The sequence below is a fragment of the Microchirus variegatus genome, assembly GCF_963457635.1.
Source record: "Microchirus variegatus genome assembly, chromosome: 17".
Lineage (NCBI taxonomy): Eukaryota > Metazoa > Chordata > Actinopteri > Pleuronectiformes > Soleidae > Microchirus > Microchirus variegatus.
The window spans coordinates 6,891,325-6,913,479 of record NC_139818.1 but is presented as its reverse complement, the minus strand read 5'-3'; the positions used below and the strand labels follow the sequence as shown (position 1 = coordinate 6,913,479).

General features: G+C 39.8%; 1 protein-coding gene across 1 annotated transcript; it reads left to right on the top strand.

Annotated features, from left to right (window-relative positions):
- Positions 1-1,093: 1,093 nt before the first annotated feature.
- LOC310938788 (receptor-type tyrosine-protein phosphatase H-like) lies at positions 1,094-21,510 on the top strand (the record flags this gene model as incomplete). Its single annotated transcript, XM_083903407.1, has 17 exons — positions 1,094-1,159; positions 2,413-2,449; positions 3,417-3,659; positions 3,805-4,062; positions 4,239-4,496; positions 8,785-9,045; positions 9,180-9,437; positions 11,789-12,043; positions 12,627-12,854; positions 13,361-13,575; positions 15,349-15,439; positions 16,222-16,292; positions 16,483-16,617; positions 17,311-17,433; positions 17,523-17,683; positions 21,013-21,148; positions 21,385-21,510. 17 exons carry the CDS (start codon positions 1,094-1,096, stop codon positions 21,508-21,510), a joined length of 2,922 nt encoding a protein of 973 aa, XP_083759533.1.
- Positions 21,511-22,155: the final 645 nt, after the last annotated feature.

Genomic DNA, 22,155 nt, shown 5'->3' with positions numbered 1-22,155 from the left:
GGAAAAGCTGTTATCATTTTTTGACGTGAACTTCCTCTTCATGTTTCCCCAGTGCACACTGATTAACAATGCTTTTGACGTTTGATTTAATTGAGTTCTGCATCGTTAAATGAGACCTTAGACGCTCACTGGGCTCGATGTTAAAATGGTGTAGTTGCTGCTTTTCTTTTTTTTCCTCTCTTTTTTTGTAGTTCTGTGTGCATGCAAACCACAAGCTATAAATATTACTTCCTGTCGTGACGGTGCAAAGGAACCACTAAAGAAGAGCAAATCAACTAGCATGCGAAACTAGCAGATGGTGGGTGATTGTAACTAACATGTGAATACAACTGATCTTATTACAATAGTAGTAGCAGTGATAATTATAGTAGTTCTCTATTGTGCAATATTACACTGTCATTTTCAGTTTTCAAGTGCAATATTTGAATAACAATCCTGGATTAAACTGTAAATATTGGGCCAATTATATATATATATATATATATATATAAATATATTTATGTATATAATCACTATGTAGTCTATTCTGCTTGTATAATCCTAATAGTCACTATCTTCTTTATTGTACATTCATATTTGTCTAATCTTTAATACCTTTAACTTATTACAGGATTATTTTAGTTTTCTGATACTATCAGAATCAGAAAATGTGAATATGTGTTTATATACACATATATCATACATGTCAATAAATATGTATAACAGACAAAGTGACTTGCTTGACGTGCTTTGATAAGTTGCTGCACACTTTGGCCGTTAATAAGGAAGTGACAGGCGGGGCAAAGGTCTCTGTGCTTGTTTCGAGGCCAAAAGGGAGAAGCAGCCATTTACTTCGTCACTTGCCACAATATGAGAAGAGTGCAGAGGTTATGAAAGGAGGACATGTTAAGAATTAAAAGTCAACACCAGTGGAATAAAGCCTCCAGTGGACTACGTCTTGCCCGGGGTTTGGAGGAATTTTTTGCAGAACTTAAGTGTTGTTTCTGTCAACACACAGGAGGCACAGCCGCAAATAGAACAGAGAGATTCTTATGGGCCTACAAACAGTTTACCAGTTCATAATATGTGAGGAGTTTAATCAGTCAACACCGTGATGAGGCCTTTATCGTTCACCTCAGACCTGTGGGTGCTCTGTGTCTTCCTGACTCTCTCTCTCTGGGTAAGATTTTCCTTTACTCACCTCTGTGATCTGATAGTGTGTGTGTGTGTGTGTGTGTGTGTGGGGGGGGGGGGGGGTGTGCGTATGTGTGTGTGTGTGTGTGTGTGTGTGTGTGTGTGTGTGTGTGTGTGTGTGTGTGTGTGTGTGTGTGTGTGTGTGTGTGTGTGTGTGTGTGTGTGTGTGTGTGTGTGCTTTCCTTCATTCAAGACAGTGTAACTCTGAAATGAAGAGGAAACAATGCAGACAAAACCACAGTTAATGTAGACGCTGTGAAATGTTTCAAGACTCCAGATGAAGAACGAGTGGAAGCCATGAAATGAGCTGTAGGTGAAATATTGGTTGCTACAGTACGTTGATACTGGAAAAGTTTCATTATGCTGTTTTTTTTTTTTTTGTATGGATGACAAAAATGCTATTAATTATATTTTGTACACAGACATCTATTAATGGTTGGACAATTGTGAGCCAATAATTTCTAATTACAGGAGTAGAATAACAAAAATACAGAAATTCACCAACCATTCAAGACCAATGTTTGCATTTTTTTATGGTTCCTCAAAGTAAGTCGTTCTGTTTGTGCTGTATGTGAAACATAACACAAAAGATTGATTTTGTGTTTGTGAACATTACAAAGTGATCATTATTATTATTAAGTCAGGTAACACTTTATATTCCAGTATAGTAGAAACATGGTAACGGTGCGGAAATGATTTTGTAACGGGACAATGGAAAAAATAATATATAATAACAAAGTAATATTGTGGTAATAAGAAAACAACATTACAGTAATGCTTCATTACCTCCAAACTAAATGCTGTATGTTTCTTCTAAATGCTTGTAATGTTAATGTTAACAAAATTATTATTAACATTAACATTACAAACATTTAGAAGACACCTTAATCCAAAGTGACTTACAAAGGAGGAATAAGCTCCATAGAAGTCCACATTTAGGAAAAATATCCACGAGATAGGAACAGAGGACTGACAGAGGGTGAGGGTGAGGGTGAAGGGTGAGGGTGAGGGTGAGGGTGAGGGTGAGGGTGAGGGTGAGGGTGCAAAGGTGATGGAAAAGGAGATGAAATACGTCCTTCTATTTTTCCATTGTTATTACAAAGCTATTACGTAGTTACTACTATATAAATGAGAGGAATTTACCATTTTTCACTTCCCTGTTATAAAATGAGTAAGCGACCCAATTACCCAATGTATGGTCTTTCCCTGTTTTCGTCACCTTTAATCCTTTGTGTTTAGGGCGTCACTGGCTTCAACGCAGCACCAACACCAGCACGTAAGTGTCACGTGAGGACATTACTACAATACTTACTGATGATTCATTATGTATGATTATTGTAGTTCAAACCTTTATGCAATATATATGTAAGTATGTATGCATATATATGTATGTATATATACGTGTGTGTTTATATATACATATTTACACACAAACACACACACATATATACATATACACATAATATATATGTACTTGCATATATGACCTGGTGAACAGGAACTTTTACACAAAGCTTTTTTTGGTTGAATCCATTCTGAATAACTTCACTTTTTTGAATCATTGTTACTGCAAGGACAGATCACCTTTTATGATTCATGCAAAAAACAAGAACATTCCAAATGGGTACAATGGGTGTGTTGTGTATATGGTAGTGATGATTGGGAGTAAAGATGAATGATAATATTAATAGTATTAATAATAGATATTAGTAATGTAGTGATGCTATGATCAATACTGAGGTGTAATGATGAGTGTCTGCAGTGAATCCTTTATTATGAAGACAAAACATTCTTTTCTTAAACACCACTGCCATCTGCTGACGAACCAGACCAAATACATATATACACCAAACAAAAGAAAATGGGTCAACATATTGTTCCATAAGAAATACAAATGTAGATAGGCCAGGACATCAGAATGAAAGCAAAACTAATTTTCTATTAACAATGAGGGATTATTTGTATCACAGTCATGTTGTAGGGACAGAAGTTGACACTTAATTATACATTAATGAAATAATCCATTCATTTGTAAAATATCCCTATTGATAGGTAGGACTATTGTGTGTGTAGTATTTATATATTATCCTTTTTAAATATAATTTCTACTCAGTGTTGTTCAGTAGTTTGTAGTGTGAGGTTCAGACTGAGAGTGCTGCGTGTTTGTGCCGACCCCTTTATGATAAAATACAGCAAACTGTGGACATGATTTTAACATCAAATGTTTCTCTCTTTAATCCCAGAGGATTTTAAATCAGTGGGACAAACTGAGACCAGTATAACTCTGCAGTGGAAAAATGTGGGAAACTTCACCAGATATAAACTCGTGTTCAGTGGACTAGAGATAAACGTCACTGCATCAGAGGAAAATGAAGATGTGACGGAGACAGTCTCGAATCTGAGCAGTGGAACTAAATATGACTTCAGTCTCTTCACTGTGTTTGAAAACATCAGGAGCAGTGGAGTAAACCTCACTGCAGCCACTGGTAAGATGCTTTTACTCCATCATAGGCAAAATCCAGGAACTGATATAAATTGCTCACTCTGTTTAATTGTGATGAAATAAATGAACTGAATGAAACAAACATTATTGTGAAAAAAGTGCCCCCTTCATGTATTTTTACTTTTCAGACCCTAGTAACACAGATGAGTTTAAATCAGTGGAACAGAATGAGACCAGTGTAACTCTGCAGTGGAAAAAAGTGAGAAACATCCTCAGTTATACTCTAGAGTTCAGTGGACGAGAGATAAACGTCACTGCGTCAGAGGAAAATGAAGATGTGACACAAACACTCTCAGGTCTCATCAGTGGAACTAAATATGACTTCAGTCTCTTCACTGTGTTTGAAAACATCAGGAGCAGTGGACTAAACCTCGCTGCAGCCACTGGTAAGATGCTTTTACTCTGACAGGCTCACAACAACACCCAGGAACTGGTAGAAACCGCTCACTCTACATTTTTGAGTGTGATTAAATCATTCAATTCAGTGAAAACAATTCAAACTGTCCATTTATAGTGGAATATCTTTGTCTCCTTCTCTTCTCCATGTCTCTTTACATTCCAGTACCTCTTAACACAGAGGAGTTTACATCAGTGGAACAGAATGACACCAGTATAACTCTGCAGTGGAAAAAAGTGGGAGACATCCTAAATTACACTCTTGAGTTCAGTGGACGATCGATAAGCGTCACAGCGTCAGAGGAAAATGATCATGTGACACAGACAATCTCAGGTCTCATCAGTGGAACTAAATATGACTTCAGTCTCTTCACTGTGTTTGAAAACATCACCAGCAGTGGAATAAACCTCACTGCAGCCACTGGTAAGATGCTTTTACTCATAGTAGTAATAGTTGGAATTCTTAAATTTCCTCTACAGGCTATTAAGATGCCAATGAATTTGGGATTGCATCGCTGTGTCCTGAGCTCCTCTCTCAAAACAACGTGTAGACTATTAAACACTAGACAAGCTTATATACAATTAAATGTTGAATGTATAGAAATACCTTACACTGTTTGGCAGTTTGTAAGTGACGGGCATTGACTGGGGGACCACATGTGGCCCGCAGGCCGCATTTTTGAGTTTGAGACCCCTGATCTACAGGTTATTTAGATGGGAATGATTTTGGTATTACATCTGTCTTCTCATCAGATTAGTAAAGACAGACACAGGCCTCCTAAACACCTGGATTGAACGTGCATGTTCTGTGACATAAGGGGTTAAATTTGTTCCACTGATATTTGTGTGTGTGCAAATTGTGATCCACACGTATTTCTTGATTTGTATGCGTGTTTTGAGATCCACAAATAAAAAAATCAAATTTGTAACTTGTATATTGATTTTTACAAATAAAGATGTCACTTGTAAATAACGTGACTTTGTAAAAATTTAATTTGCATTTGTGAATTGTGATTTCACATTTGTGGATCGAAAATTTCTGTTTTACAAATGTCACCTCATTTACAAATGCACACTTTATTCGTAAAAACACACATTCAAATCAGTGTGGATCACAAGCTGCACATTCGTGTGGATCTGTGCAACTTTCATGCAAAGAATGTCCCAAAAATCCTTAACTGTGGAAAGCGAGGAATGCGTGTTCTGTTCTGGCGATCCACAAATGCGAAATCACAATTCACAAATGCAAATTTCATTTTTACAAAGTCACGTTATTTACAAATGACATCTTTATTTGTACTAAAAATTAATATAAAAGTTACAAATTAGATTTTTTTATTTGTGGATCTCAAAACACACATACAAATCAAGAAATATGTGTGGATCACAATTTGCACATTTACAAATATCAGTGGAACAAATTTAACTCCACATGTAGAGAGGCAACATTTTCACCATTGTGGTGGTAGTTTAACAACATACTGTACATAAACAGAGTTCAGAAGCAGTCCTCCACCCTCTCTCCCTCTTTATCAGCAGCATTTCAGCCTCACAGCAGGAAGTCTGCTCCTCTTTCTGTTCTTCTTATCCACTTTATTGAATGTATTATTATAGCAATAATAATATTAATATTAATGAAGAAAAAAAAAAGAAGATTTAAAAAGTGTGAGGTTCAGACATATGGTCAAAGCTTTGTCACCCCTTTGTGATAAAATAAAGCAAACTGTGGACATGATTTTAAAATCTAATTATTTTCTCTCATGTTTTAATACCAGAACTTCCAAACCCACAGGAGTTTAAATCAGTGGGACAAACTGAGACCAGTATAACTCTGCAGTGGAAAAAAGTGGAAAACATCCTCAGTTATACTCTTAAGTTCAGTGGACAAGAGATAAACGTCACTGCATCAGCCGGAAATAATTATGTGACACACACAATCTCAGGTCTCATCACTGGAACTAAAAATGACTTCAGTCTCTTCACTGTATCTGAAGGCAATCAAAGCACTGGAGTAAACCTCACTGCAGCCACAGGTAAGATACTTTTACTCCATCATAGGCAAAATCCAGGAACTGATAGAAATTGCTCACTCTATTAAATAAATGAATTCAATTAAACTTTTCATCATCACTGTCATTTTTGCAGTAGACAGGATGGATCACTGAAGAATAGTTGGAATTTTTAAGTCTAATCTACAGGTTATTTAGATGTAATTGATCTGTGTCTTCTCATCAGATGAGTAAAGACAGACACAGGCCTCCTTAACACCTGGATTTAACATGCATTTTCTGTGACAGCACCTGAACACTTGTAAGAACAGGTGTAAATAAACCTGAGGACAGATTGTTATCTGATCTGCCAAACCACGTTGGGAGGTGGTCAGAGACACATTGTGACCACATTGAAAAGAAGTGTAAGCGATGAGTCTCCACTGTGTCTCTGCTCCACCCAAAACCAGTCGAAATGCAAACAGAAGTCGATATAATAGAGTGACTTCACGTGTGGCTAACATTATTGCTGTTCTTGATACCGTCACCTTCCCTGCATAAAGGGGAAAGTGATGTAATGGGAAGACTGTGATCGTATAACAATCAGATCTTAATGTGGACACCCGAGACGCATGTGAAAACCAGGTGTAAATGCATGTGGAGAAACGCTATCCGATCTGTATCTGATAACCAAAGGGCTTCACAGAGGGTCAATCCCATTTCACATTCTCACCCCTCCTAGATTTTGTTAAAAGGGACTTTCAGATTTCCCTAGGGTCACGTGTCAATGTGTGATGGTGATGTGTATAAATTGTTGTTTGGAATTGCACTTTCTCTTCAATTAACACAGTATCACATTTTTTTTACTAAGTTTAATTTGAAAGAGAATCAAAAAATGTTGAATTTATGTAATGCAACTTGGACACGTTGTCAGTGATGGACCCGGGGTCATTTGGTGTTTGGGGCCTGATCATCAGTCTCCCTCCTCCGGGCTCCATGATGTCCTGGTAGCTCATTTCTCCACTGATCACCACTCTTAATCCAAAGCCAATGGGAGTCTTTTTTTCGGCTGCCCCCAAAATGTTCCAAAATGCGACGGCTCTTCATATCTGCAGATCACAGAGTATAAAAGTCTATATCATTTCTACTCAGTCTTTACTCCTAAATCAGCACATAAAGTGACAGTTTGTGTTTTTTAGTGCTGTGTGTTTGTGTCGCCCCTTTGTAATAAAATACAGCAAACTGTGGACATGATTTTAAAATCGAATTATTTTCTCTTATTCTTTAATCGCAGCCCCCCGAAATGCAGAGGAGTTTAAATCAGTGGGACAGACTGAGACCAGTGTAACTCTGCGGTGGAAAAAAGTGGAAAACACCCTCAGTTATACTCTAGTGTACAGTGGACGAGAGATAAACGTCACTGCAACAGCCGGAAATGAATATGTGAACAAAACAATCTCAGGTCTCATCAGTGGAACTAAATATGACTTCAGTCTCTTCACTGTGTTTGAAAACATCCGGAGCAGTGGAGTAAACCTCACTGCAGCCACTGGTAAGATGCTTTTGTCTCGTTGCAAATTTAAAGCTGCAGTACGCAGGATAACTGAACAATGGTTAAAATGTTTACATTTCATCGACAGGTTATTAAAATGCTAAATATGGGATCCCATCTCTGTGAACTTATTCTTATTCCTATCCCTTCCCCCACCCATGGCCCCTTGCTTCTTGGAACTGAGCTACAACGTGTCGTGGTTAAAACTAACTTTACAAAGTGGGACATGATGTGGTGCAGTGGCTTGCATTGTTTCCTTACAAGAAGGAGGTCACCAGATCCTGATTTGACCAATGGCCTTTCTATGTGGCATTCATATGTCTTCCCCAGGTTCTCCGGTTTCCTCCCACAGCCCAAAAAAACATGCACATTGGGGATGAGATTAATGAGTGTATATAAGGAGCATTACTGTATTTTCCACTCACACTGCCAATCCCAGCTGACACAGGGCAAAAGTACACCCTTTCAGGTCACAATCCATCCATCCGACAACCATTCAGTCATACAATCAATTTACAATGATAATATCCATCCATCCATTATCTACCGCTTTATCCTCCACCAGAGGGTCGCGGGGGGTGCTGTGCTTATCTCAGCTGACATTGGGCGATAGGTGGGGTACACCCTGGACAGTTCGCCAGTTCATCACAGGGCCACATATAGAGACAAACAACCATTCACTCACACTCTCACACCTACGGTCAATTTAGAGTGACCAATTCACCTAATCTCCATATTGCATGTTTTTGGACTGTGGGAGGAAGCTGGAGAACCCAGAGAAAACCCACGCACACACGGGGAGAACATGCACATTCCTTGCAGAATGGCCCTTGTTCCGAAGTTGTTCCAAACGGGGCTCGAACCCAGGAACCCAGGTCTTCTTGCTGTGGGCCCACAATGATAATATGCTTTTTAAAAATATATAGTTTCTACTCATTGTCTGTATTTCTAAATTTGGACTTAAAGTGACAGGTCAGGTATTTTAAGTGTGGTTATATGAGGTTCAGTCCAAAGGAGACAGTGCTGTGTGTATGCAGCCTCTTTGCTGATAACTTCATGATATTGTCTTTTAATTCAGGAAAACAGTACATAAAATACTGCATACATGTTGATTTTAACAACAATTTTATCAATTTTGTAATAACGCATTCTTTCTCATCGAATAATTCCAGCACCCCGAAATGCAGCGGATTTTAAATCAGTGGAACAAACCACTGAGACCAGTGTAACTCTGCAGTGGAAAAAAGTGGAAAACATCCTCAGTTATACTCTAGTGTTCAGTGGACGAGAGATAAATGTCACTGCAACAGCCGGAAATGAATATGTGGCACAAACAATCTCAGGTCTCATCAGTGGAACTAAATATGACTTCAGTCTCTTCACTGTGTTTGAAAACATCAGGAGCAGTGGAGTAAACCTCGCTGCAGCCACTGGTAAGATGCTTTTACTCCATCATAGACAGAATCCAGGAACTGATATAAATTGCTCACTCTATTTAATTGTGATGAAATAAATTAACTGAATGAAACAAACATTTTTGTCCCCTTCATGTATTTTTACTTTTCAGTCCCTAGTAACACAGAGGAGTTTAAATCAGTGGAACAGAATGAGACCAGTGTAACTCTGCAGTGGAAAAAAGTGAGAAACATCCTCAGTTATACTCTAGTGTTCAGTGGACGAGAGATAAACGTCGCTGCATCAGAGGAAAATGACAATGTGACACAAACAGTCTTGGATCTCAGCAGTGGAACTAAATATGACTTCAGTCTCTTCACTGTGTTTGAAAACCACAAGAGCAGTGGATATAACCTTGATGCAGCCACTGGTAAGATGCTTTTACATATATTTTGTGTCAGGTATGTTTTTATAAAGGATGGCACATATTAACACAGTCAATCAGCTTGCATATCCATGTTGACCCTATAAGGATTTTAGGATTCAGTTTGAGTGCTGGGTGAGCAGGGTCAAGTGTCTGTTATGTGTCCATCTTTGCTCAGGTAACAGATGAGGCACTGGCACTTCTGATCAGACTTTGAAATCATAACATGGACCACAACAGAGCTATCAGTACTGTGATTTAAGCCACACTAAATGATTGTGTACATCAACGTACAACAGTTGAATGTCACCTCTGTCAAAGCCTGAGCAGGCCTGTGTCACCTTCATTTGCACTCAGCAATCTGGTGTACATCTTCATTTCCTCCTGTATTACTTGTATGAAAAATAATGAAAAAATATTAAGAAATGGAGGGTCCATCATTAAAACTAATACAACTGGTGCAAGACAAAACTAGAACTGACTGAAATAAATCACGAAATGAAAGCTACTTCTATTGTTTCTAGAACCAGAGGCGATTCTAGAGTCTGTAGGGGCCCTAAACAAAAATTCACAGGGGGCTCTTCCTACCAGTGTTCATCACCATTATGTTACAAATAATCTGACACCAAGTTCACGCACAGAGTTCAAAATATTTTTTTTTCAAAATGAATGAAATAACATGGAAAAACCTTGTAATTAAAAAGTATGTGAAAATAAAAATTTAAAGAACAATAAAATACTGTAAATAGCTTTTTAAAAAACTATATAAATTTAGTAAAAAAGATATGCATTACACATATGTAATTCAAATAATATGATAGATATGCAAATAATCCTCTTCATTTTCCAACGATAACTTCACACAGGTTAAAGTGGGGTGGGGCCCCTTTAGGGAGGTTTCCTACTGAGATGTCATTGCAAATCGCCCATTGTTTTTTAAGGGGGACGGGGAGGCGGCTGCTCACTGCACATTTCAGTAAAAACAGCCCTCAGGCTCCAAGTGTCGGGGGCCCCCTATCAGCTCGGGGCCCCAAGCAGTTGTCTGCCTTGCCTGGTCACATGCTGCGCCTCTGTCTAGAACTATGTTGAAAATGACATTTCTAATCAGTTTAACCCCTGATTAAAGGTCAGAGTGAGGTGTTTCACTAAGGGATATCACAGCACTAACAGCCAGACTTTGAGGGGCAGAATAAGTGGGATTCAGGACTTTGAACTGTGGAGGGCAGCATTTAACCTCTCAGTGTACAGCCAGACAGAAACAATTTGGAAAAAGAAGAAGGGGAACTGAGAGTTGTGTGACATTTCTGTCTCCCTGAAAAGTTGGAGGATTTAGCCTTGGCTATTGGGACACAGCTACTGTGCATACAATGAGAAAAAGGTTATTTGAGTGGTGTTGAAGTAAACTTAAGCACGATCATTCTTATGTTGTTTGTGTTTTAGTTTCTAATGTCTTGAAAAATAAAACAATGTAATCACATTTGTATGAAATGCTATAACACTGAAGACTTGTTTGTTTATCCATTATTAGGGCCAATTCCTATTTTAACCCTCAATCTTAACCCTCAAGCTCAACCCTTAATCTTAACTGGCCCTCAAAACCAAGTGTTAAGGGGTTATTTTGTCACTTAGAAATGGGACATCCCTTAAATGCAGATACGTCTTCAGACTGTAGGGGGCAGAATAACGCGAATGCTGCGTCCAGTCTGTCAACTCCAAAAAAGAAGAAGAAGAACACATTTACGTCACAAATATTTATTACGATCCGTTTGTCAGTCAAGTTATTAGGTTGTCAGTTAGTTATAAGATGATACTCATACAAATACCACAACCAGAGACATATTCAGCTGACAGTTACCACACACCACGGCTTATTGAAAAGTAAATGATCAAAAAGATCGTAAAATAAAAATAAATGTTACGCAACAATGACGTCAGTAATCCATAATATGGGCCTAAACTAAGATAATACAATGGTTTTCATCATTTTTATATCTCTATTAACAAAGAAAAATAATTAATTTGTAGCGTACTCGTTTCGCTGCTTTCGACGCCATCTTTGTTTTGTCAAAACACGCAATGCATTCTGGGTAGCCCTTGCTACCAAGGGTGGTCTCGGAAAATCTCAATATTGAGGGCGATACAGCCCTTAAACTTGCCCCTCAACTTAATATTTCTGAGAATCGGGACAGCACTTGCACTAGAGGGAGCGCATTTTTGAGATTGAGGGTTAAGCAAGGAATTGGAATTCACCCTTAGTTCTGCATCACAGTTCACTAGTATCTTTGGCTTGGCTAACTGTGATTGTGTGAATATGAATTAAAGGTTTTGAGGTGTCTTTTTTTTTTTTCTTTCATCAGTTCCTCCAGCAGTGTCTTTGGTCACAGTCACTGAACGTTCAGTGACCAGGGTGACTCTGAAGTGGGGTGTTGTGAATAAAGACTGGAGCTACTTGCTTCAGATTAATGGCCTTGATGAGATTGTAAGTCCAGGCAATTCTTCAGATGTGTCCTCTTCAATCACATCTCTGAACCCTGGGACAGAGTATCCCTTCAGTGTGACCACAATGTTCTTCAGCCTCAACAGCACTGCTCATAAAGACTTCACAGTAACAGGTATATACAGACCTACTCCCTAAAAACTCCATACAAACTCTTTTTGTATGATGTACTGACACCTGACATCTGATGTCCAAACATGAGACACAGACGTTTGACTCAGAGGAACCAACTAAAAGCACACCGATCTATGACTACTTCAGTAATTTAAGCATATTTTGACCACTATATCTGGCTATTGGTTGGGCTGCCCATGGCCTAGTGGCAAAGGAACTTGGCTTGTAACTGTTGGGTCGCCAGTTTGAATCCCAACAGCTCAAGGGCTGGAGTAGCACTGAACATGGGGGACACTGCTAAATCAAATATATGGATCAATGAAAAAGCATAAAAAGTAATCTGTCAGACTTTCAGCAGTTTATGGTTGAACTCTAGGGACTTTTCCTCTGTTGTGTAACAATGAGATTAAGTGCCAAATATATTCTTCAGACAAGATTTTAAGATTACAAATTGTCAGAGTTTAGCAGGAGTAGATCTTATTTGTTGAGACTCTGTGTCAATACCTCATACAATCACAAGTGGAAGTAATTATCTATCCCTTTACCATTTGTCTACACTAACAGTTTGATCTCATTCATTTCAGCCATAGACTGTGCAAATGGGTTCTGGCACGTGACTGACACATCGATCCAAGGGACAGTTCAAGGTTTATTCTCAGATGCCACAGCCTCTTATAACCAAACCCATTTCAGTCCTGGAGGTAGCAACGTGTCCTTCACTGGCCTTTACCCTGGTGCAACGTACGTAGTGTGTCTCGTGTACAAAAAAGATTCTACATCCTTTGAACAGTGTCGCCACAACCTGACGATCCGTAAGTACCAACCATTTCATTTCTGATAAAACACCAGTCAGACAGACGAGGAGCCCCTAAACATGTACATATGACAAGCAAACATAAAATATATAAATAAGGAAACTACAGCACAAAACATGAAGGATCTTTCCTGGCATATCACAGCAGAAAGGGAAGTGGTTAAAGTGGGAGACACACCCTTATACACAGGGACACCCATAAAAACATGTCCAGTAACAAGGGACAGCGAGAAATAAGAGAAAAAGTTAAATATAATAACATATTAGAAAATAACATATGGCATTGTTACACAAGAGGTGAAATACAGAGCAGCAAGTACCTCCCTTCAGAGTTCCTGATTACATTTTTAAATACTTATTTTTCAGTTGTCAGAGAATCATAATAGTTATTTATGTGTTGTTTTTACAATTTGTGTTGATTGACTTAAATTAGCACTACACAGTGCATGTAATTCATTCATGCAGCATGACGGTAAATTAAACTTTCCACTTGTTTCCAATCAGTTCCTCCAACTTTAAGTGCTCACTGTGAGTACTGGGATGCTGGCTATTCTATCAACATTGTGTGGAATAAACCTCGTGGCTTGTGGACTGCAGTGGAGGTGAATGTGTCTGGGCAAACTCACACATTTCCTGAAAATGGGGAGCAGCATGCAAAAATACAGGGATTCCTTCCTGCCCGAACATACGCTGTATCTTTAGTGTCACTGTCTGGGACTGTGAGGCGCGCTGATCCCGTTGTTTTTTCATGTGCTACCGATCCAAGGGGTAAGTCAAAAATACTTCTTTTTATTTCCTGATTAGTTTTTTACAACTTCATTTTTCTTTCATCACAATAATATAATAATAAAGGTAAAGAATATACTGAGCTCACATTTGAATCCCTGCAGGAGTCATTGCAGGAGCAACGCTCGGTGTGCTGCTTTTCTGTATCCTGGTATTACTGGTGCTCATCATTATTTATAAAAGACCACATTTAGTCGGGTAGGTACCTCCACTGCAACACTGCAGCTTCAATATCTATCAGTAATGGAACCTGGCCGTTAACATCTTCACTTCTTTCCCCACAACAGAAACAAGACATTCCTTGGTGGATCTAAAGGATTCCATAGAAGTTACAAGTAAATAAACCTATAATCACGCTTGCATGCATGAATATGAGTATGCATGTTCTCCCTGTGTGTGCAGTCTACAAACATGTACAGGTTAATAGGTTCATCTAGATTGACCATCGGTGTGAATGTTAGAATGAATGGTTATTTGTCTCTGTTTGTTGGTCCTGTGATGGTCTAAGCCAGAGTGATGCAGAGAAGGCAGACATGATGGACCCCGCTTACAACCCTACCAAAGGTCTGTTTGGCCCAACTTTAGAGAGGATGAGAGAAACCAGAATAATTTGATCTCTGCCTGAGACAAGCCTCTTGTCCCCTCCTGGCTCCTGGAGTCCAGAAATAGCCCAGAATCACATAAACGTGTTGGAGTTCTGGGCAGTATTTCTCACTCTGAAACATTTCCTGCAATTTCTTCAAGGTTGTCATGTTCTAGTGAAGACAGACAACTCTGGTAGACGATGTCAACCATCAAGGAGGCACCGCTGCTCCCACACATTTCCTACTGTCAGTCTGATTCCCCCACTCAAGACAGGGAGAGGGAGCAGAAGCTGTCTGTCATACTAGTGACTAGGATGCCATTAAATAATCAGATGCTGGCAGGCAACATGTGGCCTCTTCCAATACGCAGAGACCTATCGTCCCAGGCGCAAGGGGATAAATATCATCCTCACAGTGTAAAACACTCTGGGCCTGGCCCATGAGAGGAGGAATCAGGACTTCCTCCACAGGTTATAGAATGCAAGGATTCCCTCCACCTATCCCTTTGAACCTTTGAAGGCGGTGGGGATGTATTTTTAATCATTGAAAACAGTTCCGCTTTTGGCTTTGACTACTTTTAGGGGGCAGGTCGGCTGCGGGGGTGCTCACCTGTCTGTCACTATCAGACGTGATGCCATTGGAGCTTTGCTGGTTGGTCATGCCAAGGTGGTCCCATAGTGAAACACCTCACTCTGCCATGGAACCATGGGACGACATTAAGTAACCCATTGTTTTATCTGAGTTGTCTGGCTTCCTCCCACAGTCCAAAAACATGCAGAGGTTAATTAGACACATTAAAGGTATACATTTGAGAGTGAATGGTTGTTTGTCTCTAAATCTTGACTGTTGACATTCATGTGGAGGATTAAGTGGTAGGTAGATGAATGAATGAATGATTGATATGATATTTTAACTCTTTGTTTTATTTTTGTCAGACCTATACCTGTATCAGCGTTTCCAGCCCACTACCACCAGTTAAGTGCAGATGACAACAAAGGTTTCGCGGCGGAATATAAGGTGCATTAAAAATCTTCTTGTTTTTGTGTAAGATTATAAAATTGTAAGGTACTGATGTGGTCTTTATGTTGACCTCTGTCTCAATGCCGTGCCATTTCCACGCAGAGCCTTGCTCCTGTTGGCACAAAGCAGAAACGTAAAGTCGCCACCCTGCCTGGAAACAAAACAAAGAATCGTTTCAACAACATCCTGTCGTGTAAGTCTGGCTCTGCCACACCGCTGTGTTCCATGTCCACTGAATCACTAAGGGCGCTTTAACACCAACAGCAGTTGATGCGCACCAAACGATCCATTCGAACCAAAAACTAGTTCGTTTCGTTTTCGTTGGTGTGAAAGCATCAATCGCACTCGGGTCTGCACCAAATCAAGCAAGCCGAGACCGCCAAAAAGAGGTGGTCTCGGTCCGCTTGACTCCGCACCAAATGTCAGACTTGGTGCGGTCCGTCTGGTGAGAACGCGAACTCGGGTCCAAATCATATTCTGCAGTAAATGCCATGGACATAGCCTACCTTGTAGGTCTTTGGAGCAATCTTCGTCTCATAGTTAGCACGACCACATTCATGAAAATAGCGCGTCTCCTCTGCCTGAAATGATGCGCTATACGTCTTCGCCGACTCCAGCGCATCAGCAGATTGTTCTCCAGACGCAGCCGCGACTCATTCTCAAATTGGATATTTTGCCAAAAATGGCCAATACAGAGAATGTGATAAACGAAGATCAGAGCAAGTAGCAATGTGCAAACGTGTTGCTCCATAGTGAGTCAAAATTGGCGCTTTTCTACAGGAAGATATATACACATTGATGAAACGTCAATCGTGCCAATTTTGGTTCGTTTGCTGGTGTGAAAGCTGACCACACCGGAGTCATATGTTACATAATAACAATTGTATTGCCTGGTGCGGATCAAATAATCGAACTAGTGGTGTGAAAGCGCCCTTAAGCATTTCCTCATAACCATGTTCACCTGTTTCTTCATAGATGATTGGTCTCGAGTGAAGCTGAATACATCCAAGGGGAAGTCTGACTACATTAATGCTAACTACATTCCAGTAGGTATCACTGGATGACTATATCATTGAAACACAAACAGGTTGTTTAACAAAGCAAAGTTTTTTGCAATATTACACCTCTGTAGAAAGATTATGGAATGCTGAGTTTCAATTAGTGATATCTAATGGTAAGAGTGCAACAAAGTGAAGATTCCCCAAATCACTCCTCCCTTTCGTCTGTCTGTCTCAGGGCTACAACGGCAAGAAAGAGTTCATCGCGACTCAGGGTCCTCTGCCCTCCACTGCCAATGATTTCTGGAGGATGATTTGGGAGCAACAGGTGAAAGGCATCGTCATGGTAACCAACTGTGTTGAGGGAGGACGGGTGAGTCTCCGGGAACATCTAAGTATGTTTTGTTATAAGATTTAAAGAGAGGTGCAAATTCAAGAATGCTATGAGGGATCAATTTAAAATGTGGCATCGCGCACACACAACAAACACAACTCTGACAACGCAGCTTCACTTTCAGTGCATCCAAAGAGAATGCAGCCAGATAGGGCATGGGTTTTATTTTCATTTTTTCCCAAACACATCAAGCTGGTGCTGATAATCCACTGTCTTTGTTTGGAGTTTGTACTGAGTTTAGTGAAGGTGCAGCAACTCCAGTCATCTCTCAACAGCTCCCTGGTTTTGTTTGCTCAGTTAAAATGATGTATGTGAATGGAAATCTGAAGAAGGCGATGAGATAATCCTTTTATACAGGAAAGTGTTCACAGAACTGCTTTGATTTGTGTGGCCAACAGTCCAACATTTCAGATCACACTCGATCCATTGCTGCTGCCCGAGGCGATCTACTGGACCAATTATGAAACTTTTTAAGTACTATTCGCATACACAGCCACATTTATAAACATAGGGCCCAAGTCGAAAAAAAAAATACAGCAAGTCAAAAATAAGTCAACATACATATCACTCTGGACAAAAAAATAACTGGACTCATGTTGTTTGTCAGCAGACTATTGTAAATAGTAATTTCCTAATTTTATCTAATTTTCCTTCAATGTTTCCTTTTCTTAGCCCAAGTGTGATCTTTACTGGCCTGATGACGACAAGCCTCACTTTTACAAAGGGGTGCGGGTCACCGTCACATCTGAGGAAGAGGAACCCTACTGGACATTGAGGGAATTTAGTGTAAAACATGTATGGAACACCTTTCAAATAATTTTTGTTTGAACTGAGGACATCTACCTTTTGGTTTTAACACTCCTCTGTGTGAATCTTGCTGACAGATTGACTCCTCAGAGGAGCGCACAGTGAAACACTTCCACTTCACAGCGTGGCCTGACCATGGAGTCCCAGAGGGAACTATCCCCCTGATCCAGTTCAGAGGACTGGTGAGATGGCACATGGAGAAAGAAGGGGCTGGATCACCAACTGTGGTTCACTGCAGGTACAGAAAAAATTGTCTGTGTACAGTGTGTATACTCCATCATGGAATACTATCAGACCTGACTGAGGGAGCAATGTTGTGTGTACAGCAACAGCGCAGGGGTGGAGAAGCATTTATGCCAGCAAACTGCTGAATGACCAAGTGTTCTCCGCAGTAGAATCGTAACCTGGGTGAACTCAGCCGTGTCTGAAATCAAATGGCCAGCAGACTCGACTGGCATTTTGGACGTGTTTTTTCCCTGAGCACACTAGAGGCAGATTTGACATGATGACGACAGAGAAGCGACATCTAGCAACAGTACATCTAACATGGCATGAAGAACAAGTGTCTCTTAATTTGGCTGTTGCTTCCCTCCTATGCAATTTACTCTATGGAGCTTCCTCCGGGCAAAAGTCACCATAACTAGATAGCCATCGCACCTAGAAAACTACAACAAGCACACAGTTTTCTGTTGTTTTTCTGACATTGGTCATCTGGATCATTGGTCTGACTGGTTGTAGATCGATCAATTAGCGCACAGAGGCATTTTGATCTATGTCCATTGGTCACTTGTCTTGAAAGGGGGCGGTGACTACAAGATGGCATTAACCAGGCTAATAGAATTCACTTCTGAAACTAAAGCTGTGTTTCCATCATGGTACAGTTCAATTTGGTACAGTACAGTAAGGTTTGGAATGGTAACACCCTTGGTTTACCCTGCATTTTTGACAGAGAACTGTACCTTTATCAGGTAGGCAGGGTGTGAGCTGTGCCCGAAGGCCATGTCAGAGAGATATGTGGCATGACGTTGTACCGACGACAATGAACGATGCTGTTGAACACAACACAACAGACAACAAGGAGGACATCCAGGGGTCCGTTTCACAAAGCAGGTTCAACAAACTCTGAGTCTAACCCTGAACTCTGAGTTGATCTACTCTGAGATAGGAAACTCTGAGTTTTCGGTTTCAGAACAGCTGATTTGAGTTAGTTTGTTCAACTCGGAGTAGTTTCACCTCGAGTTAAGCGCGTGCACCACAAGTATAAAAAGACAGCATGAATGGAGCCCTGTTTCAACGAGTCACCGTGACAACAGGGAAGCGGAGGGTGACGTTCTTCATTACACTGGAGTTGAAAATATTAATGCGTGAGTTTGAGCATGTTTTTAGAAGGAAGTGTAACAAAAGAGAGGGAGACGACGTCTGAGAACACTGCTGCTGATGAGGAAGTTTAAATGTCGTCCTTTGCACAATCACAATAATATAACAGAGGAAACTGCTTCAGTTGTAGATTATTAATTTATTTATTTAGGTGTAATCCCGCGGGGGAGAAGCGCAGTTGGCAGAAGTTTAAAATGAAACATAAAAACATTGTTCAAACAGGTAAAACCTCGGTATAATCTCATGGGATTAACCTCATTTTGTTCATGTTTTACATACAGTAAATATGAAGTGGCTGTTTGACTGTACAGTTGTTTTATCACCAACATTATGCTGTTTTCACACATAAATGACTTCTCATTCTCTATATCACGTTCAAGTGCTCTGCATCTCTGACGTTGTATAAAAGAAAAATGTGTAAATTTGTAAGTAAAACATTTTTATTTATTTTTTTAAACCGCAGCGCAACACAATTTCTGCTGTGATGTGAGAGCGTGACTCCGGTTGTTAATGTTGAAATGTAAGGACGGATTCGGTTGTGAATGTAAAGGATTGGACTGTGACGTGAAACAGTTCCGCTCAAAAAGAAAAGTGTCTGGAAATGTAAGAACATCTATGAGGTATGATAATCATCTCCTGACGAATATTTAATTCTCTGCACAGTAATGCTGCACCTTCATCCACGGGATCACTGTCAAAAGGACATGGTAGTGAAAATAGTCTCCACCTAATATAACTTCTAATGTAGACGCAGAACAGACGCAGAACTATACTACGCCAAAACTCTGCTGCCTGAATGAATGAGGAAATCAAATACCATGTGTGTCTGAAAGAGGGCGGAGACAGAGAGAAAGTCAAGGTTTGCGGAGAAAAGTTTCAAAGAGCATGTTACCATGGTAACTGACCGAGAGCTTAAGTTACCTCTCTCTGTGAAACAGGCTAGAGTTACTCCTCTTTCTCTGGTTTGACTTACCTCCCTTTGTGAAACGGAAAACTCAGAGTTTCCCTCATTTCAGGGTTAACAGACTCAGAGTTTTCACTAAACCTGCTTTGTGAAACGGACCCCAGAAGTTCTATTTTCTCTGCTCAGTTTTTGGCTGTTTATCTCAACAAGCCATAAAGCTTTGTATGAGAATATACTGCAGGCGTTGAAGAGACAGACCGATGAAAAAAGGGAGTGACATTTTTCTGTCACTCAACCAGCTGGCTGTTGTGGCTGGAGCTGGTCTAGCTCCACCTTCAACATACTGAACCATTTCACTATCCAAGGGAAGGGTACTATAATTGGAATAGTATGGGCTGGTTATATTGGTACTATTCCTAATGGAAATGTAAAAATATGTACTGTACCAAACCGAACCATTCCACTTCATGAAAACATGGCATTAATGTGTGTTTTTGTCATACTCCAACCTGTTTGCAGTGGTCTGGCCAAAAGTATTTTCATAATTTGCTGCCTCACAACCTCGAATTAACATGGATTGTTTGAGGATTTGCATCATTTAATTTACAGAACATACCCACAACTTGAAGATTTTTTATTTATTTTTTTTATTGCGAAGCAAACAACAAATAGGACAAAATAACAGAAAAAGTAATTGTGCAACTATTCACCCCCCGAAAAAGCCAATACTTTGTAGTATCACCTTCTGCGGCAATCACAGCTCCAAGTCGCTTTGGATAAGTCTCCATGAGCTTTGCCACATCTTTCCACTGGGGCAAAACTGCCCCAGCTCCTTCAAGTTGGATGGTGGTGCGCTTGTGAACAGCGATCTTTAAGTCTGACCACAGATTTTCTATTGGATTGAGGTCTGGGCTTTGACTAGGCCATTCCAACACATTTACAGGTTTCCCCTTAAACCACTCAAGTGTTGTTTTAGCAGTGTGTTTGTGGTCATTGTCCTGCTGGAAGGTGAACCTCCGTCCTAGTCTCAACACACAGAGTTGTACAGGTTTTGTGAATACATATGCACAATTTTCAGTTTTTTATTTCTAAAAAATAGTTTTAGGTTTATGTTTTTATCATTTCACTTCACAGACTTAGACTACTGTGTTCTGATCCATCACACAACATTCAGATTAATATTATAACATTGAACTAAATGCAGTAATATAAGAAAATGTGTAAAATATAACATAATGTTACAGTCATAATGATCAGCTACCGTTGCTGTGTTCTCTCTGTGTTAGTGCTGGAGTCGGGAGGACAGGCACCCTCATTGCCCTGGATGTGCTGCTCCAGCAGCTCGGCCAAAACAATGCAGTGAGCGTCTATGCTGTTGTGCACAAGATGAGACAGAGTCGAACACACATGGTGCAGACGGAGGTAAAACAGGACATATTATATCGCTACATGCCAAGCCGTTTGCCTTCCTCAGCCTTGTAAATACGAGGTTCAATTTTCAGACACAGATTTTGCAAATTTTCTCTATTTTGAAGTAGTTGCACATTTCAGTCCTCTGAAATATGGGTTCTTACATGTACCTAAATGTTTTTGAACACATCCACAAAATGATTCGTCTGTTCATGAAGTAACTTTATTTTAATTTAATTTCTCTTCAGTGGCAGTATATTTTCCTGCACCAGTGCATCATGGACTGTCTGGAACAAGAGAAGACTGAAGATGTTGTGTACGAGAACATGGACATGATGTACGCCAACGCCACTGCCCTCAGAGAGTTTCGTTAACCCCAGACACACGACATTCAACTCTGCAGGCTTCTTTTGCACTCAATTCTTAAATACTGTATTTAGTTGTTTTTTTTACAGTAAATATGAATACTTGTTTTAAATTTAGACACTGTATATTTACTTTAAGCACACTTTAACTTTTCTTTTTGTTCATCCAATCTGCCAAATATTAGTTTGGATAATATTGTGAGATAAAACATCACCACAGGATTCAGATGGTATTTCAAATTACATTTATTAAATAATAATAAAAACAAAATAATCAGCATGCATGTCTGATTGTACAAGAAACAAAATATTTTGTAACAAAAACATGATTTAACCTGCACATGAGAACCGACTGTGGTAGAAATAACAGTGCTGAGTGGACACGTGCATGCACGCAAAAGCAGATGTATGACAAATTCTTGTAGGGTTACAAAAGTGTCCAGCAGAAGGCAGAAGAAACAGCACCAGATCGCCCTTTTCCACTATGATCCCAGCTCGCCTCGCCTCACCACAGTGTAAGCTTGGTTTTCCAAACAATGTCATGGCTGCATGAAACTGTCATTACTTTGTTTTACACGCGACACACAAACGAGTGACTAGTGACCTGTAAAGCAGTTTTGAGTGTAACTGAATCATTAGAATCTGTTCATTAAA